General features: G+C 41.0%; 1 protein-coding gene across 8 annotated transcripts in view; it reads left to right on the plus strand.

Annotated features, from left to right (window-relative positions):
- The window catches only part of ELMO1 (engulfment and cell motility 1), a 518,756-nt gene that overhangs the window by 167,517 nt on the left and 330,312 nt on the right, over positions 1-20,927 (plus strand). For all 8 annotated transcript variants that reach the window (XM_081800259.1, XM_081800257.1, XM_081800260.1 and 5 more), the window contains 2 exons: positions 6,479-6,514; positions 14,063-14,162. In XM_081800259.1, the coding sequence (XP_081656385.1) occupies positions 6,479-6,514; positions 14,063-14,162 (136 nt within the window). The remainder of the gene's footprint in view (positions 1-6,478; positions 6,515-14,062; positions 14,163-20,927) is intronic.

The following is a 20,927-nucleotide window of genomic DNA, read 5'->3' on the forward strand; positions in this document are numbered from 1 at the left end:
ATGTGTGGAGGAGATCAAGAAGCACAAATGTTCAAGTACAAAATAGATAAGTCACCGTGATGTTATGTACAGCATGGGCGAAGTAGGCAATAATATTGTATTAACTTTGTATGGTGACAGATGGTAAGTAGACACCGCGGTGATCGTGTCACAATGTATACAAACGTGGAATCACTATGCTGTACACCTGAAACTCACATAATATTGTATGCCAGTTACATCTCAATAAACAAAAAAGGACTCTCCGAAATGAGGTATTTTATTTTAATTGAAAGAAAAGAAATCATACCTGCCACCCTAAGTCCAGTGTAGTGAATAACACTGCCTCTCTTGGGCTTTCAATAAAACATCCTTGTTCTTTGTCTATGCCTACGCACCCAGTCAAGTGGACAGTTTATCCTGTGTCCTTCCAGTGCTAAACAGAAGAACAGGGGGAGCATTTCCAAGAACGAAAGGGCAGGATTCTTACAGTTTCCTTCCCACTTGGCTATGTGACAGGAAAATTATGCTGTTGGAGTATGAGTAAGCTGTAGCACCACCCTGGTCAGAAAAGTCAAGAGAGAAGAAAAGTTAAATTCATGTATTTACAAAAAAACTCAAGACAGTCTTTCGAATTAGCTTTCTCTCCTGAACAAAAAAATTATGTTATTTAAAAAATAAATATAAGTAAACAGCGAAGGAGAAATAAGAATCATTTATAATCTGCCTTCCCAGAGATATTTTTAACATCATTGGTGTATATCCTTTTTGTATTTCTTGTATTTGCTTTTTCTTTTTTAAGATTTTATTTATTTATTTGAGAGGAGAAAGCGAGAGATCACAGAGGGAGAGGGAGAAGCAGACTTGCCGCTGACTGAGTGGAGAGCCCGATGCGGGGCTCGATTCCAGGACCCTGAGATCTTGACCTGAGCAGAAGGCAGCCACTTAACTGACTGAGCCACCCAGGCGCCCCCTTTTTGTATTTCTTTTAGATATACACACACACATGCACAGGCTTTGCAAAAGGAGAGTTACAATGTTCACACTCTTTGTAGCCTGCTTTTTATACCTAATAATATTTCCATGTAATTAATATTACTTCCGTCATCCTTTTTTTTGTTTGTATATTACTTCATTTTAAAAACTTTGTTGAGGTATAGTTGAGGGACAGTGTGACAATTTGAAGGACGTGCACAGTAAGGTTAACCATTCCATAGTTGTTGGACATTTCCATTGTCTTGGGGTCTTTTTCACATTCTCTAATCAGTTTTTCTTCTAGTAAAATCTTTGTGAATATTTAAATTATTTTGTTGGAATACGGTTCCTGATTCAGAGTATATACACATTTTAAAGCTGTTTTAAAAATAAGAACAGCCCTGTAGCTCACTGAAATCGCCTCATTTATATACTTTACCACTTGTGGAGGAATCTGTCCATTTCTAACACTTCGGCCAGTACTGGGCTGGTGGTCCCTCAGGGATTCTAGCTTTCCTAAGAAAAATAGCAGTGAGATAGTTGAAGGGGTTCTCACTAATCCGGGGAATTTACAAGTGCTTTTTATTTTTTTTGGTTGAAGTCATCTCTCCAAAGTTTGGCGGTATTAGGAACAGTGGAGAGAGTCCCAGAGTTTATTTGAGAGATATGTAAAAAGCTCTCAAGTAATTGTCTTAAAAACAAACAATGTTAATTGTATAAATTATTAGTCCTCTCTCCATTTGGTCATACATATGGACACAGATGAGGACTTTTGTGCATATGTGTAGCTGTATGTGTTTGTGTTCATAAAAATTGTTGTCATCATTCATTAACACACAGACAGTTTCATATGAAACTTTCATTATTCGAATCATTTTCTCCGGGCCAGAATCAGAGCTATAGCCATTCCTTAGGAGATGTGAAAATTGATGTATGACTTGAAGTAAGCACCTGAATGATGTCTTGGCTTTGATGTTGCCTAGCACCCACAGTTGACAATGGGTTTGCAGATTTTATTCATTTAGTAAAGTGTGTATTACTTGAATGCTGAGTATTTCTGACATGATGTAGGCACAGGGGAGGAGGTGTGTGGATATGACAGTTTCAGACTCTGTGTGATCTTTTTTGAACTTCCGTCTTCACACAAAAGAGGATTTTGTTTTTTTGAAGGTAACTTTGTTAACCTCCACGGCTGTGGATTATCAGCTCCAACTTAATGTTCTTGTATCTAAGAATTTGGTGTCTCTCATAAACCTTGGCTGTTCTGGAAGGTCCAAGCCAGGCCAAGTTGATGAGCGACTCGCTGTCTAGCAGCTAAGTACAGGTCACACAGTGCGCGTCCTGCACTTCACCTTGGACAGTGGCCATAGGGAGGAGCAAGCAGCTCCCTGGACCAAAAAGAAGCTGCTCTGTATGGTCGGCGGGCCCCAGCTGTGAAGGCTGCTGGGTCTCCCCAGATCCATCTGCCTGATTTCTTGGATTCTGCACTCAGCCAAGCTCAGGGAGTTCCAACTGGAACAGCCCTTCTAGGGCCAGGCCAGAAATTTGCATCACAAACACCGAAGAGGTCAATCGTCTTGGGCTTTGTCAGCGGTTGTGTGGCAGAAAATTCCTTACACTGGATCTTCCCCCTTCCCATTGCTCCTTTGCTTTGTCTCTGGGTCTATGTCCATCTGGGCAGCCATACCCCAGCAGACTCTAAGTCAAGGGTGGGTGATGGTCCAGTGAGGCCAAAGAAAAGACCCCAAGACAGCAGTTGAGACACAGGTTTATTGGGGAAACTTATAAACAAGGAGTCCAGAAACAGTGAACAAAGCATCCACTACCGGGATCTTCATGCAGCAAGCTTCGACAGCACAGCAACTTAGCCTGGCAACTATCTTCGGCCTCTTCCTTCTTGCGTGGCAGCGTTCCAAGGAGATCAAGCCCTGCCATCTGGACACCCTTTGGTACAAAGGAGACGCTCCGGGTTGGGCAACCCCGGGAGTCCCTGACCCTGAAGGCTGGACAACACATATCTTCTGCACATTCTGCTTGATGGGAATATAGAGGAAGGTGGGATCTGTACGTTCTCAAGATAGTGATTAACAGGGGCATTCAGGGTGTGCATGCACAAATTAATGCGGCGTCACCCTGGAAATGAAAATGGAAATGAGACGAGGTCACACAGCCTGTTTCGAGAAGAGATTATCTTCTGCCTAGGGGACAGAATGCTGTACCTTGGGCTCTGGTGAGAGGCTTCTGGTCACCCTGAAACATCAGCCTTTCTAGAACCATTTGTTCCTGGTCAGGTTTCTTTTAAAAGTGGGTATATGGAGAGAGTGAGAGAGAGAGAGAAGGAGGGAGGGAGAGAGCGAGAGAGGGAGAGAGGGAACCTCAGTTAGGAAAAGAGACATCATAACAAAAAGTTCCTCTTTGTTTATTTTTAATCTGAACCCAAAGTTGAGAGGGAGCTGAGAAGAAGCACTGGTCAGGGAGAACGTTCCAAGGCCAGAGTCTGCTACGGCAAGTGGAACACATATAAAAACCTGAAGGTGTTCGGGCACCAGGCCAGAAAGCGATTTTGAAAAGTTGCAGTGATAGCTTTATATCACACACACATGCATGCACACACATACACACCTCACATACACATTTATTTTGAACCGGTTCTGTTAAACAATGAGCTGAAGCATATTAAAATTTTAAGAATTTATTTAAGCAAAAACCAATTAGAAGCAGTCAGTGCCAAACTGGAAGTGTTTAGGAGCGCTGCACCTGCAGGAGCCAGGGGAAAGACTTCTATAGAGAAGGGGAGGAAGCAAAGCAAAGCAATTATTTGAATGGCTGCAGCTTAGAGCCTAGCTGGATGTTGGTGATATGTCATCCATAAATATGGATGTTTTGGGTTTTTTGTTTTGTTTTTTTTGTAACCTCGCAGCATTTACAGGCTTCGATTTTCGTTTGCTTATATAGGCCTCTGGCCCTAAGGCCACCTCAGGTAATGGCCTCCTTGTTTAATTAACTGAACAGTTCTCTACTTACTGGAGGAGTTGCAAGATCAAGTGTCACACTTGTCTCTGTTGTGTCCAGACAGCATCTTTGCACCAGTTGTCCTGTCTTTTCCTAATCTTGTGCTATATGGAATTATTCCCTAGGGGTTCCTCTTCTTTCCTGATTTTGGCACTTTTTAAGATGATAGGTCCGCCACTTTTAGAATACCCTCCAGTTTGGGTTTGTTAAAAGGTAATTCGTTACAGGTGATTTTTAGGAAGAGATAAAAGCATGGCCCTCATACAGATACAAAACTGAACATGTGTTAAAACAATTTTACTCCTGTGATATGAGGGAACGAGGCAGATGTTTTAACGGTTTCAAAGGAAAAGTCAAAAGGGCACCAATTTATATGGAGCAAAGGGATGTTGAAATGAATCGCAAATGGAAGCAAAACTGGATTTTTATCTGCAAGGAGGAAGTCCATTAAAACACTACAAGATGGGACAGAATGTACATATTCACCAGTTACCTACAACTTAGAGACAACCGGGCTGGCATCTGATAACTCAGAAGAGTACGCACAGTTTCCCGTTGGAACAGTTGTTTTTTTTTTTTCCCCTACAGGTTTATCCTGTATTGTTTTCTTGTGGTAAACCTATATTTATATACGTCTTTGGCTGGAATATTACTGATGCTTATGGTTTTCTTCATTGCATCCTGTGGATGACACACGATGTCCGTGTGTCTTATTACTGGTGTTCACTTTGACCACTTAAGAGAGCGCCTTCCAGGTGTTTCTACCATAACATGTATACCCCACTTTGTAATTTATAAATAATTTTGGAGTAGTTACAGGATGGAGGACAGAAAACAGTACAAATCAGGTTTGTGTGTTTCCCCCGAGAGATTGGGCTCTGCAACAATACCAGCATATGCCACTCTTTGAAACAACGGGGACTCATTCAGTTCTGTTTAATTCAGTAAGCTGTGATCTGTCACCGTTATTTATTTTGGTGTTTGGTCTGTCCCAGATTTGGCTGTGGAAGCTTCAAGCAGCCTTCTGTGCCCTTCTGACCTGTCTCCCATTACTCTTTGAGCATTTTGTTCCTTTCTGGCTCCGTGAGCTGTTCCAGGCTTATCTAGAGCTTTCCTCGCTGCAGTCCTGGCGGGAGTCATTTCTACAAGGAGCCCAGTTCCTTTTAGTGGACAGTGGTGTTCGGCCCTTGCGAGAGGGCCCAACCTCTGCTCAGGTCTGCCTCCCTGTGGTTGGTCGGTCACCTACTACTTTCACCCTGCCCAGTGGCTTTTTGAAGGAGGGAGGGAAGGAAGGTTGTATTTTTTTTCCCCCCCCAAAGGCAGGTAAAGGAGGGGGATGGGAGGAGGAAGAAGAAGATGGCTATATACATTTTTATCCTCCCTCCCCCAACACCCTTTCCCACCTCCCCTGACTTACCAGAGACAAGATCTGATCTCCTTGTGGTCAGTTAGGTTTCTGAAGTGGTTACATTTTATGTGGATGAAAATGAAACTTCACTTCATCTGAAGAGCTAAACCATTCATCTACTACTTATTGAGTATCTACTCTGCCTATGCCTGACATTATAGTACTCAGTCACCGGGCTAAGCCCCTGCCTTCAGGAAGCTGGAAGGACAGTGAGGTGTCCTACCTAAGTCATACTACAGCTAATATTTCTCTCAGCGAGTGCAGGTGTGAGTGCCACCCTCAGTCTGGTCAAGGAAGGGAAATCAGAGGTCAGGAAGGCTTCCCAGAGGAGCCTAGAATCTGGGGAGTTTGGAGTAGAACTTAGCTAGTTGGACAAGCTGGTTAGAGCGGAAGGGTATTCAAAACAGAGGGAAGAACATACTTAATGCCAGAGAAATTTGGCAGACTGGAGGGATGGGAAGTGGTTTGATGGGATGAACATCACTTGTTTCCTTATCTTCTTGACTGCAGTTTTTTAAGAAACATAGTTGTCCTTTCTTGCAGATGAGATTTGTCCATTTTTTTTTTTTTTGCAGGCTGCCATCACAGAGTTCCATCTGTTGTCCAAGACTATTGCAGTATCTTGTGATGTCTTCCCTGCAAAGAGGCAGTCTTTTCTCAAGAAAGGGCAAAGTAGAATTAGTGAGAATTTTCCCAAAGAAAGATAATCAATTATTTATTCACTGTTGAGATTATACTTAAGAACTGGTCTAGTGTCTTTTTTTTTTTTCATTAAAAATATGCCCAGTCTTATATCTAGGAATTTTCTCCCCATTGAACATATGCCCACTCTGATCCAAATGGAGTGTTCTGGTTGCCTTTACTCTTAAGTAAATGCAATGGTTTGGTTACAGTGGTTTAAACCCTGTCTTTTGATTGTTTCTTATCAGTGGGGAACACCAGTTTATTACTTTGAATAATGTTTTGAAATGAATAAAGTCCTTTACATCATGGCAGTTAAATCTCCCCTATATCTAATCCTGAGCTTTCTTCAAGATATGTTCTTTGTGTAAAAATTATTGCTTTCAAACAAGCTCCTCATATGGTTTTTTTCAAATTTTGCAGACGATACCAGAAATTGCAGAAGATCATGAAGCCTTGGTAAGAATTTATGATCAATTAATATAGATGATGTAACACTTCCTTCTTCTCTGCATAATTAAACCCTGTCCTCCGACTTACTGTATAGCTATGCATCTAGATATTTTGAGTAAGTGGTTTTCTTTGCTTGTTTGATGTTCTTATTAATTGGTTCTTCAAAAATTTATTCCCCCCCTTTTTTTGCTTGGTGGTAGAAAAGATATTTTATGTTTGTAGCCACAAAATAATTACATCAGAATTACTATCCTTCTCCTGGAGCAAGGCTAGGCATAATTTTATATATTACTTTAAACAAAACTTCCTTTTTTGTGGCCTATGTGATGTTCAAAGTTAAAAGTCTTTGATTTTATTCAATGGCTCAGTATGAAAAAGATGCACATTAAAAAAAACATTCAGGATTGAAGTATGGTATGAAAATTATTTACTCGGAGTCTCAGAAAGTGTTCAGTCACCTATCAAGTGAATTGCATGATAATTGTGTCTGGAGATCTCAGAACTTCTTCCTCAGAGTTTTTCCTCCTCAGTGCCTTTCTTATCCACTGAACCAGGTGAGTCCAAATAGGGTCTAACAAACTCTACAGTAGGCGGAACAAATTTCCATTTTGCCAAGTTGTTAAGCAGATAATTTCAATTTGAGAAGCAAGACTGAATAGCATCTGAAAATGTGCACCTTATTTTTTCAGTCCTCAGAGAAAATTCCAATTGCCTTCAGTGTATAATACTGGTTTCAGTCATTCATCTTCCCCTACCCTTCCCACATAGAAAAAAAGTATATACTCCTTAGTTATTAAATCCTGATAAAGTAAAAAGCACTATTGAGTTTTGAGGGTAAAATTTTTTAAATGTTCTTTCGATACATATATTTAATATAATAGACACACTTAATGGTAATGGCAGCAGAAGCCCTCTTTTATGAGAGTTTGTTCTGGGCGCTGTCTCAGTGTTTACACTCATTACTTTTAATTCACACTGGTGAATTAAAAATTACTGCACAAGATCAGTATAATGAGTATTATTTCCTTGATACAGAAGTTAAAATCAGGTGGTGGAGCTGGGACTCAAACTGAGTTTTTCTCTAACAACCTCATGTGATTTGCTGATGTCGAGGAGTTTGGGGGCTCTGAAGCCAAAATAATTTCTTAAAATTTATCTGCCAATAGTTTTAATCTTTTGGTATGTAGGGATGCTGGAAGTGTGACTACATGTGAACCATGATTTTCATTTATCAGACATAGACAAAATCAGTGTTCAGGGCCTTCATTCTGATAATGGTAGACTATCTTATTTAGACTAATACAGATAACAATTATAAAATCCGGACAAAGTAATGTAAACAAAAACAGCAAAAACAACTGCTTGAAGGAACTGGATAGCAACCCAAAGTAGGAAGAGGGAGGTCAATCCTCAGAAGAACAAATGAGCCTCAGATGAGATTTGTGTGTTCGTAGCTTTTGCCTGAAGATACCTGCTCATCCAGTTAGCATGGGGTGGCTGAAAGCCTTAGTCTTGGTAAGTTGCTAAGAAGATATAGTTTGGGACTGACAGAGCAACTACCTTGTGGGGTGGGGGGGGACTCCATGAAAGAAGGGAAGCTCAGAGGATATGAGACCCTGTATCTACATATCTATTTATAACCACCTATAAAATCAGCCCAAATCAGTAGTGTGAATGTACATGTGTGTGAGTGTGTATGTGTATGTGTGTGAGAACCCCAAAGGGCCTGGTAAAAATAGCAACTGGAATTGGAAAGAATTGAGGAGAGATTTAAATTGCCACTCACTACAGAATTTGGAGTTTGATTCTAGCTAGGTTTTTTTCTGCTTTAACAAAACACTCTTCAGAAGAACAAAACTGGATGTTGAGACTTGGGAGTCTTTTATTCCCAATGTTCAGAATACAATAAAAAAATTCTTAAGAAAAAAAATAAAGCAAGTAGTAGAAGCTGAGCCTGAGATGACCCAGGTGTTGGAATTAGCAAATGAAGATTTTATTTTTTATTTTTTATTTATTTTTTTTAAAGATTTTATTTATTCACTTGACAGAGAGAGACACAGCGAGAGCGGGAACACAAGCAGGGGGAGTGGGAGAGGGAGAAGCAGGCTTCCCGCTGAGCAGGGAGCCCGACGTGGGGCTCGATCCCAGGACCCTGGGATCATGACCCGAGCCGAAGGCAGACGCTTAACGACTGAGCCACCCAGGCGCCCCAGCAAATGAAGATTTTAAAGAATGTTTATAAATATATTAGAAGAAGAAAGTATTAGTATACTGCGTGCACAGTTGAGAAGTCTTAGCAGAGAAATGGAAACCATAAAAAATAGCCAATTGAAAATTATAAAACTGAAAAGTATAATATTTAAAATGAAAAATTCACTGTATGGGAGTTGAAGATGTCAGAAGAGATAGTAACCTTGAAGATGTATCAGTACAAATTGCTCATTCCAAAGAATGGATGAAATTAATAGTGAGTAATTGATGTGTGAGATGGTAACATTTAATTGGGGTCTCAGAAAGAGAGGAAAGAGAGAATGAGGCAGAAAAATATTTAAGGAAATAATGCCAGTTTCCAAAATTTGTTGAAAAACATAAATTTATAGAGCTAAGAATTTCAGTGATCCTAAGTGGGATAAATAGAAAGAAAGCTATTATCTGGAAACATTGTAGTCAAACTTCTGAAATTTAAGGATTTATTTATTTATTCATTCACTCAGAGAGATTGAGCATGAGCTGGGGGGGCGGGGGGCGAGGGGGAAGAGAAGGGCAGAGGGAGAGAGAAAATCCCAAGCAGACACTCTGTTGAGTGTGGAACCAGACACTGGGCTCAAGCCTACAACCCTGAGATCATGACCTGAGCCCAAACCAAGAGTTGGACCCTTAACCGACTGAGCCACCCAGTTGCCCCCAATGCAATATGATTTTTTATTTTTTTTATTTTTTAATTTTTTTTTTAAAGATTTATTTATTTGACAGAGACACAGCAAGAGAGGAAACACAAGCAGGGGGAGTGGGAGAGGGAGAAGCAGGCTTCCCGCCGAGCAGGGAGCCCAATGCGGGGCTCGATCCCAGGACCCTGGGATCATGACCTGAGCCGAAGGCAGACGCTTAACTGACTGAGCCACCCAGGCACCCCACAATATGATTTTTTAAAAATGAAATTGCAACCAATCCTAAAATGTAAGGGAAATGTATAGGACCTAGAATAGCCTAAACAGTCTTGAAAAAGCAACAAAGATGAACCAAGTTGGAGGATTTCATTAACTGACTTCAAACTTACTATAAAGTCATAAACACAGTGTGATATTGGTATAAGGGGATAGACAGATCAAAGGAATAGAATAGAGTCCAGAACTGATTCGCAGTTAAATTTTTAAGGCGCCGAAAGGACGTTTGCACACGTAAGTCATGCTATGAATCTGAAGGCCAAGGGAATGTCTAAAGGGTGGTTTAGAAGTGTATAATCTTTTATGTATATAATTTTTACCCCATACAACAGATAACATTTGGAAAAATTTAAAGGGCAGGGCAGAACTATATTCATTAACTTTAGGAATTAAGGATATATTGAGTATGATTTACTGGTAACTATAAAAGTGGCCTTTACTTGCATCTTTCTCCCCTTCTGCCCTGGGCATGGCACCCAGTCGAAACATTTGGAAGCACTGCTCTTTTATAAATTTATCAGCTTATATTTGAAATGCTTTTGAGATTGGCTGAATTTAGTTGGAAGGAAGATGGTCTCTACTGAGTTGATGAGAAACATTTATTTGAATCATTCCAGCACACATGGCGTGTTGGCTGTGACAGGGCTCTCAACCAGAATGTAAAGTTTGCAGTCGGCTTAATTTGTGGCAGTCAGTACTGCGAAATCTTTAGCTTAGCACTTTATAAAAAAACAAATAAAGCAAACAAATAAAAGTGCTCCCGCGTGTGCCATGTGGTTGCTTTATACTAGTAACCCGTTTAGCCTTGATCTTGTGCACATGGCATTGACTTCAGAAAGAGAGCCTTGGATCCTGCCTTTGTCTCTGGAGCCTCAGTCTCTCCTCTAGGAGTGAGAGTAAACATCTATGTCGGGGTTCGATAAGGGCTTTTATAGCTGCATCATTTGAAATTAGATGATTGAGTCCCTTGACTTGGAACATAGTAAGATTTTAGCATGGCCATCTTCTCTTTGCAGTTGAGGGTTTGAGGTTGAGTTTAAAAAAAAAATTCCTCTTGTGGAAACCTAGTATGCCATCTAGCAACCAGTCACAGTGACTTATATTTATCTTATATATGCACTATATATATATAAGTATATATGTGCATGTGTATATTTTTATAATATAATAGATAATGTAACACACATATGTTTAATAACATCTTTGTTATATATAATATAAAATAGAATTATATGGTCTAATAACATGCGATATATTTTAAAATATGTATATAAATAAAATGTTGTTACATAATATTTCTATAAAATATGAATATAAATAATACAACATTTATATAAAATGTTATTAGATGGACCAAGGGAGCGATCCCTGCTCTGGGCACCTTGGTGTGTGACGTGGAAGAAGCTTCTCTCACTTACCCATCAGTCACATTCATAGATGACCGCAAAGCACGGAAAGGCCTACCTGCAGTTGCAGAAATGGTGCTTCATCTCCGTCGCAACCATGGAGATGGAAATCCTGGCCCCAGAAGCAAAGCTTGGAGATTTGGAAACCAAATGATACTTTCTCTTTCTCTCCATCTTCCCTCCCAAGTCCTTGCAGCCTGTCTTTGTAGTCCAGTGGGCAGAGTTCTAGAGCATTTGAGGAAGCGGGACAATCCCTAGGGGTTACTAACGCCACTTGGATTATGGGCCTCTCAAGTGGGGAACAGAGTCATTTTGCCTTCGGATAATTAGAGAGCATAAATATAACTTATTTTTTTGCGGGGGGTGGTGCCTGGGTGGCTCAGTTGGTTAAGCATCTTCCTTCGGCTCAAGTCATAATCCCAGGGTCCTGGGACTGAGCCCTGCAGTGGGCTCCCTGCTCGGCGGGGAGTCTGCTTCTCCCTCTGTCCCTCCCTCACCCCCACTCGTGCGCTTGCTCTCTCTCTCTCTTTCTCAAAAATAAATAAAATCCTAAAAAAAATAAATATAACTTATTTTTTGTTTCTAAAGCAGTAAAGGAAGACTAGCACCATCTCTGTTCTCAGTCTCCACTAGCTCCCAGGGATATAAAGAAGAGTTTGATGGCAGTAGCGTGTGCTTTTCTTTGTCACTGTCTGTTTCATGCTTGTACTGTGAGTGACAACATGAGGCCATGTTTGTGCTGAATGGAGCTGTGGGTGCCGATCTCCAATGTCATTTACGTGGCAGTCTTTTAGCGGTTAAGGTCTTTTAACTTGCCAGGTGTAAGCAAATGGCAATGATTAGTTACCATATGCTTGTTTTCCCCCTTTTTAAGCTAAAAGGAAAATAAATTAGCTAATAGTGGTTATTACTAATGCTATAATAAAATAATACATTAGCTAATTTGTTTACTATGAATACTATACATTATCATGTAGTAACATTCTCACAGTAATACTCATGCCAACACACTTTATTAATAAATCTTACTAATTGCTTTTATACCTGGCTCTCTTATTTTCCTGAGGCAGTTTCCCTTTTTTTGTTTGTTTGTTTGTTTTATTTTTCCCCCACAATCTGACGTCTGGATTTTCTTGTGATTCATTGTAGAGAGTCATTCCTGGATTTTTTTTTTTTAACCTTTCTTGCTACTCTTTTTAACCCATTTTTCATCTTTCTACTCTTCATATATTCTCCTTCAAGTAAGTTTGGGTTTTCTGGTATGGAATTTATTTTGGGGAGCATGCCACCTAGGGAGCCCCTGTGAGATTGGTATTGCTAGTCTGTGACTCAGAGAAGCCTTTAAAAAAAGTATTTCTGGCCTGAATTGTTTGGCTTTCCTTGCTTCCCACCCCCCACCCCCGGCTCCAAGGACAGAGAGTCCTTGACACTACGAAGGCAAACATTTGAAGATCGTGGACTCCGTTGACCTTTCTAGAAGATCACTTTTACGTAATGGTCATAGCTAACACTCGCATGTTGCCACCCTGCGGGAAGAGCTTGAAGTGAGGTAGCTTGTTCTGTTCCCCCCAGAAATCCCCAGTAGAGTATCCCCACCACCACCACCGTCACTTTTAATAAGGAAGGAGACTGAGGCCCGGCATGCGTCAGTAACTTGCCCACTGAGCGCTGGAGATGAAACTGCTGTCTCGCTCCAGACACCATCCATGTAACGCTGTCTACATGTTGCATCGCATCCTCTCTGATCTCTGGTAGCTTCGGATCACGGTCTTCCCCTGAGAGCCTCACAGCCTCTGAAGTGATGCACAATTCCCAAGGTCGTTCCCGAGGCTGGGCTGAGAGCCCTGGCAAGAAGGAAAGTTAGGAAGCTGTTTTCTATTCTGTTAGCTGAAAATAGATGGGAAGGTTCAGTCTAAACATTCCATGAGCCTTTGTAGCAGAGCAGTTGTGGTATGTAGGAGTCTAGAGATTCAAAATCTGAACAACCAACTTTATTTTTTTTTAATCAAGCACACGTGTCTGTGAGGTTGCACACAGTGCAGAAATCCTGATGGGCCTCATTCAGGGTGCTTGGAGAGAGTACTTATCTTGAGAGTTAACATTTATTATGATGATAATTTGCAGTAGAGGTGAGTTTCCCTAAAAGATTCTGAGGGTCTGGTAAGTGTTGTTTTGAGAGCATTAGAAACCAGGATATTGTCTGATCAGGGACATGGGTGGAGCTGTTTTAAAAGGACAGTGCTTTTGCCTGAGTGGGTCTGATCTCTGCTCTGTTTTCTAACCCACACGTTAGACCCTCCCGACAGCCTTCCAAATCACAGCAACGGTGTGGCCAGCAAATAATTATTTTCACAGATGTTCTATAATAAAGATAAAATGCTGGCCAGTGTAACATAGAAATGAATATGCTTACTTACATATATATTTGTATCTATGTGTGTAAGTCTTCACCCAAACACACACACACACACGGACCACTCAGATCCTCGGCAAGGTGCTAATACTCTTACTGGAATTATTTCTAATCATTAGATACCCATGAATAATAAAAGAAGCACATTGCCCTCTCTTGGCTGAGACATCTTTCTTTGAGCTCTCATTTACTGAATGCTTATGTGCTACGCATGTTATTAAGGGCAGTACAGGCAGCCCTGTGTTAACCAGGTGTCACTCTTCAGTTTTCAGCTGGGAAGACAGAGGCCCAGAGAGATTAGGGAATAGCCCAGTGTGACATAGCTCACCAGAGTGAGAGTCAGTACGAGTCCAGGTCTGTCCCACTGAGGCCCCGGCTTTCTTTGTAAAGCCCACCTGCCTCCTTCCCGTTGGCTCACATTTTTGAGGCAGTTTCCTGTGGCCCAGCTGCCTCTCTTAGTGATCTTTGACAGTTCTGTTGTATTCACTCTTCTAAAGCTTTCTCACTTCTGTGCCTGTCCTTGGGCTTAGCTCTTGGGCCCATCTCCATTAATCCCCTTTGTGTTTTCCAGCTTTGGAGACATGCTGTCCTTCACCCTGACGGCCTTTGTTGAGCTGATGGACCACGGAATAGTGTCCTGGGATACGTTTTCAGTGGCATTTATTAAGAAGGTAATGCAGATTGTGCTTTTCTAAGGCTTAAATTACTTTCATAGATATTTTGCTCTGCTTTGAAGCTACTGTGTTGTTGTTTCCTTTAGTTCTTTGTGTTAAAGGTAGGTGCGGTTGTTGAGAGTATTATGAATGTGGGGGTCTAGGCGCCTAAATCCTATGTGGAGATGACATTGTCTCCCCACCAGGATCATAAGGGCTTGCACGTGAGAACCCACAGTCAAGGGACATCAAGGTGTCCTGTTAATACCACAGAAGCAGTCCCTGCGGATTCCCTGTCCAGGACTTGGTTGTTCTCGAGACCCAAGTAGAGTTCCTTCTGTCCTTTGTAAACCTTCTGCCCTCAATCAGGTATTCAGGGAACAGGAAAGAGGCAGAGTATATTGATTTTCTACATGCCTGGGTTTAAAGCAGTGATGTAAGAGAAGGGGGTGTGCTTGGGTTCAGTTCATCTTAGGTTGAGCCCACTTACTTGTAATCACGGTGCAATAAATGTCTCTGGGATCCGTTCCTCCTCCTTTAGGAGGAAGCTAATAAAGGGATGGGAAAGGTGGATTTGGTGTGGGAGCAGAGGGCACAAGAGCCCCCACCATGCCCTGCAGTTGCATTGTATAAAGGCACATCTGCAAACTTACAAATCTGTTTCTAGTCTTCAAACAACAGATAAATAGTCCTGCCTTGATAACTCTTAACTATGGCATTAAATAATGGATTATTATTACTTATTAATTTGTTAATTTATTTTTCCTCTCTCTGTAATTGTGAAATTGTTTATAAGAGTATTGGCATTTTCTTCCTATTATTGTATTGGGAGCGAAGAGATGTTTGGAATTCATAAATTTATTTTATAAGTATAGATTTCTGGGAAGGGTTGTTTAAAATAAAGACTTTTAGAGAATCTGTGCAAAAGCTGGAAAGTCAAGGAAAATCCAGAAAAGTCACTTGAATTTTTTAAAACTTTTTTTCTTTTTTTTTAAAGATTTTATTTATTTATTTGACAGAGAGAGACACAGCAAGAGAGAGAGAGAAAGAGAGAGAGCACAAGCAGGGGGAGCGGCAGGCAGACGGAGGCGGAAAAGCAGGCTTCCCTCGGAGCAGGGAGCCCAATGCAGGGCTCGATCCCAGGACCCTGGGATCATGATCTGAGCTGAAGTCAGATGCTTAACAGACTAAGCCACCCAGGGGCCCCAAATTCTTTAAACCTTTTATGTTGAAATCACATGGACTTACAGAAAAGTTGCACAAAGTAGTACAGAACGTTCCCATATGCCCTTCATCCAGCTTCCCCTAGGTTCACATTTTGCATAATGATGGTACAATGAACAGTGGTGTGATACCATTACCATTATTTGATTTCACCATTTTTTCTACTAATGTCCCTTGTCTGGTTAAGGACCCGATCCAGGATCCCACATTGCATTTAGTTTTCATGCCTCCTTAGTGCCTTCCGATCTGACAGTTCCTCTGTTTTTCCTGGTCTTCCATGACTTTGACAGTTTTGAAGAGTACTGGTCAGTTGTTTTGTAGAATGTCCCTCAATTTGGACTTGTTTGATATTTGATGGTTAAATTAAGGTGATGCATTTTTGGCAAGAATACCAGAGAAGTGATATTGTGTCCTGTCAGCATATCGTATCAGGGTACATGAAGTCGATACGTGTTAGTAATGGCGATGTTGACTTGGATTATGTGGTTGAGGTGGTATCTGCTGGGTCCCCTCACTGTGAAGTTACTCCTTCTCCTTTTGAAGTTAATCCGTATCTTGAGGGAGGTACTGCCTTGAATTGAAAGGTACAGGAGAGCCCCTAACCTGTCGAGTGAGGGTGTTGGGAACGGAAGCCCCACAGATTGGATGCTTGTACGATGTTGCATATGAATTTCAGACAAGAGCTGATCAGGAACCCAGGGCCTTCCTGACAGACCTCTGAATTCTCTTTCCTTATGTAAGGGCATAAAGCCAAAGGAGCTGACTAATGGGAACCACTAGAAAAGGAACCTCTTTTTGCCTGTATCAGTCAGTGGTACGAATTGCTGAAGAGAAAAGAAACATTTGTAGATGGGAAAGCCAAGGAAATGGAATCCGTAAATTATAAATGTGAAGAGCAAACTGTGGTGTTCTGTCCTTCTAGGCTAAAAGATCTAGGGAAGTAAGTTCAAATCTGAAGACACTGAGCTTTGTGGATCTTTCATACTTAACAAAAAATTTTAACTCATTCTGGATTTACGGCAGGCCTTTCTTTCCTACATCCCAATTGCCTCGCTTGTCTGTTGTTAGAGCCTCTTTTCTCTAAAAACAATGCTGTCCTGAATGCGAATTCCTTGAAGTTGTGTTGTGCTTTCCTCCATGTATCTCTCTTGCTTTTAAAAGATTTTATTTATTTATTTCACACACACACACACACACACACACAGAGGAGAGAACACAAGCAGGGGGAGCAGCAGAGGGAGAGGGAGAAGCAGGCTCCCGCTGAGCAGGTAGCCTGATGTGGGACTTGATCCCAGGACCCTGAGATCATGACCTGAGCTAAAGGAAGATGCTTAACCGACTGAGCCACCCAGGCACCCCCATCTACAATATCTCTTTTGATCTCACAGCAATCCTTTCCAGAACAGAACAGGCTGTCTTGCTACTCCTGGCCAGGAGGCGAGGATGCAGTCAGTGGCTTGGGGCGGTTAAGTGATGTCATAGGGAGAGGAGCGTCATCAGTCCCATGGTTAAGGGTTTCTTCCCCCCATCTTATGCACCTGTGCTTTCAAGTGGTGGAAAAAATAGCTCCAGAAGACTTGTTGAACCAGCATCACCTCTGTCAGCCCTCCCCGACCTCACTGGTACGGAGTTAAGTGATTTCTTCTGCTCTCCATTCTCCTTGGATCTTGCGTGTGCCCCTGTGCTTACACTTACCACATTCTGTGGATTCTTTGTTCTTTTTACTGGCTCCTGCTAGACCATGAGTTACAGGGAGCTGGAACCACAGCTTTCCGCATGACTGTATCCTCGGGGCCTGGAACAGAGTAAGACGTTAATACATTTCTGTGAAATGAATGAATGAAATTTGTTTCGGAAGCATTTTTTTTTTTAAACCCTAGCACTTGAGGAAGAGAAGGAATATAGTGACATTGTATTTAAATATATTTCAAGTCAAATTTCAGTCACGAATGGAAAGAAATTACAAAACTCTTTCATTAAATGATGTGAGAAGGGGTTAGAGAGAATGACAATAATTTAATATCTGACTACTTAAGAAAATGGTTTCCACTCACTGAAATTAAATAAAAAAAATCTAAGGAAGCAAACACTAGCAGTCTTGGCAGTTTAAATAAAAAATTAAATGTTTTCTCAAAAGGCAATACATTTAATGAATCTCATGTTCTCATTCCTGGTCATTCTCTTTCCTTTGCGTTGCTACTTAGATCTCAGTCCCTTATGTGAATCTGAGAAATGGTCATCAGAAAATGACTTTATAATTGATAGTTTTTGTAAGGTTAATTTTTTTTTTCATTAGCTGTTTCAAATTCAGCTCTTAGACAACCCAGGAATTGTATGCAGGCAACTGTCTTTTAAATGGAGCTTTATCTTGACAAAACTCAACTAGGAAATGCACTGACAAAAGATGCTTATCTCTGTGGTCCAGACTTGGCTTCCTATTAATGCCAAATTCATACTTGGAGAAATATTTTTTCCCCGCCAGCCCCTGTCTTCTTCCTTACTATCTGTTTTCTTATGTGCGGATCTAGATTCTAGTTTACAAACTTTGTCTGCAATAAGTAACATCATTTCATAAACATTTTGAAACATGGAATCCCTTGATGCTAATATCTAATGTTTCGTTTTAAAGACTTGCTGCTTAGGGAGAGGGTAGGAAGGTATGGAGAAGAAAGGAAGGGAAAAAAACCCAAACAAAATAAAACAACACACGCAAAACAACTAGAACTTTCTGTATTACGATTTGGTTTTCCCCTAGCCAAGTAAAACACCAGTGCCTTTTCTTGGAAGGCGTGTTTCATATAAATGTTCTTGCAGCCTTTGCTCTGCAGGAGGGTCTGGATCACCCTGCAGTGTTCTCCGTGCCTGGATGAACATCCAGCCAGTTCAGCATGCAGACCCAGTAATTTTTACCTCTTAAAAACTTGAGAGATTTATGGGCCGCTGCCCAGATAATTTAAAATACAACAGTGGAGCTGCATGTTCTCTATGGTTCTTTCCAGTTTTGATAGCATGGAAGAATTTTAAGATCTCATTCTAAGTTATTCTAAGAAGTGTTTATGTGCTTTTAATAGTTTGTGTCATTGATTCATGCACTGATGCCCCTTGGCCTCTAAGAAGCCATGCAAATACTTCTCGTATTATTTAGGTAACATTTTTAAATGACTGGAAACATGTGGAGGTAGTATATATAATTATTGCTAACTCTTCCCTCTTCTTTCTTGTGGTACAGACTTACTTTCACGCAGCTGTGCTTTGGCTTAGCCTGGCTCACCTGTGTCAGCCGAAAGTGCAGTCATGGAGCCAAGAATAGTCTAAGGGCAAAGAAAGTCATTACTGATTTTTTTGGGGGGTGGAGGGAGACGGGAGAAATGAAAATTTAACCAGAAAATATTTAATGCTCTGTAACTATACTAAGATCAATTGTTTTCAAAATAGACATAGAAAATAGCATTTGTATTTTGGCAGACTTGTACGTGTGCTGATAAGGTGCCTCGGTCATTATGTTCACTCAGCACTGATGCCTTGGTTATAAGTACTTATTAGATGACAATATTGGGTCCTTTAAATGTCTGCCTAGAACAACTGACACGTAAAGACAAAAGATAGAAGTTAGTTTAAAAACGCCACTAATGGGACACCCGGGTGGCTCCGTTGGTTAAGCATCTGTCTTCTGCTCAGGTCATGATCCTGGAGTCCCGGGATCGAGTCCCACATCGGGCTCCTTGCTCAGTGGGGAGCCGGCTTCTCCCTCGGCCTGCTGCTCACCCCCTGCCTGTGCTTCCTCTCTCTCTCTCTCTCATCCTCACAAATAAATAAATAAATAAATAAATCTTTAAAAAAATAAAATAAAAATGCCACTAGTATCACCCACAGATTTGTACATAGGTCTCTAATGATTTGCCTGCCTGGCAGTACTCAGCTAAGTATGTTACAACAAAATGCTCCTGTAACCTGCATTAGGATTGTTGAAATGGTAGGTTCTATATGTCACAAAAGAGGTGAGCTAATAGGAAAGATTATCTTTGAAGAATATTTTGATGAAGGGAAGGGACTAGTTGTATGGGAGAGAAATATATAGAAATGGCAAATGGAAATGGAATATGTATGTGGAATTCAAATATGCCTGAAATAAAGCAAAGACCACAAACTGTTTTACCAACATTGAGCAAGCCCCTTGGGAACATGACTGCCAATAATTTGTAGAAAACTTTATAACCCATTAGCAGAAGGTGTACTTTGTATCAGAAAACATTAAGAGTTCTGGTTGGATATTTTGAGAAAGGAAATAGTATAAAAAGGATATTTTTGGAAGTAGAGGATAACATTTTATTAGAGGGGAATCTTGAACAGAGAGGAAAGTGAAGAAGATGCTGATGCTGTCTTAGGGATCCAGGAGTGAGTTGGACTCTGGGCCAGGGTTGTGCTCGTACACCTGAATGCATACCAAAGGGGAAACCTCACAAATGGTTCATGGTTACAGAACATAGGGGCCTGGGACTATGAATCACTAATGATTATGGCAAACTTGGAAAAAGGTGATCTTCGAGAAAGGAGGATTAAGAAGACAGTGAGATTGGTTTTCACTGTTTCACCATTTAATTTTAGGCTTTGTTGGAATATCTAAATGGAATTATACTTTGGGATGCCAAGAATAAGCAATTAACGTACTTCATGGTAAATGCCTTTTTATCTCTCTGTCTTTGCTAGACTGTCAGGGCCTTGAAGTTCAACATCCTGTGGGTTTTGCTCATTTCTCTATTTCCAGATCCTAGGACAGTCTAAGCCTGTTTTGTGGCAGCCAACCAATACATATTATTTGGATGAGTGAGAAGAGAGTGTGAAGGCTGCAGGGTGGGGGAGGGAGTTTGACAGTCAGCTCTCAGGTGGAAGATTCTCCATGGAGCCTTAAAGGTACATCCACTTTGACTAAATGGGGACAAGAAAAGGAACATGGAAGACGGCATGAGTGCTGAGAAAATCAGAAGTATTGTCAACAAACTTCTGTGTGAGTTCTTCAGTTTTTTAATAAGTGCCGGGAATTGTGCTGGAATAATGGAAAATGGTGGAGGAGGTGTTGGTGAGGAAGTTGAGGAATTGACATTCTGTTTAGCAGAGGTCTAAAGGAGGTGTTAAACCATGATCTCAGGATGAGGGGAATTGGATTTTTGTCAGAAAAAGATGGCCTTAGCTTGGTAGATTTGACAGAGGGGAGAGCAGACTGTGAAGATTAAGGCAAAGGCTTGCCAGGGACTGTAAACACATTGGAGAAGTTTATTAGCCATGAAAGGAGCTCAAGCAGCCTTTTGAGAATCTTAAAATTCTTATACACTTCCTGTACTTTATGTTATAAAATAATAGCTTTTTGGAATATAAAATCATCATGTTGCTATACTACACTCCTTTCTATCATGTATTGCCCAGCCCTGAGATCCAGAGGTATCTGCGGGCAGAGAGGGTCTTGGTATTACACTGGCCACCCCTACTTCCAGCCGGGAGTCGTTAGCTAGAAACAGCGGACATGGTAACGGCAGTTTCCATGGGCACCTTTGCATTTTATCT

The sequence above is a fragment of the Leptonychotes weddellii genome, chromosome 12, assembly GCF_054177405.1.
Source record: "Leptonychotes weddellii isolate Sample4059 chromosome 12, ASM5417740v2, whole genome shotgun sequence".
Lineage (NCBI taxonomy): Eukaryota > Metazoa > Chordata > Mammalia > Carnivora > Phocidae > Leptonychotes > Leptonychotes weddellii.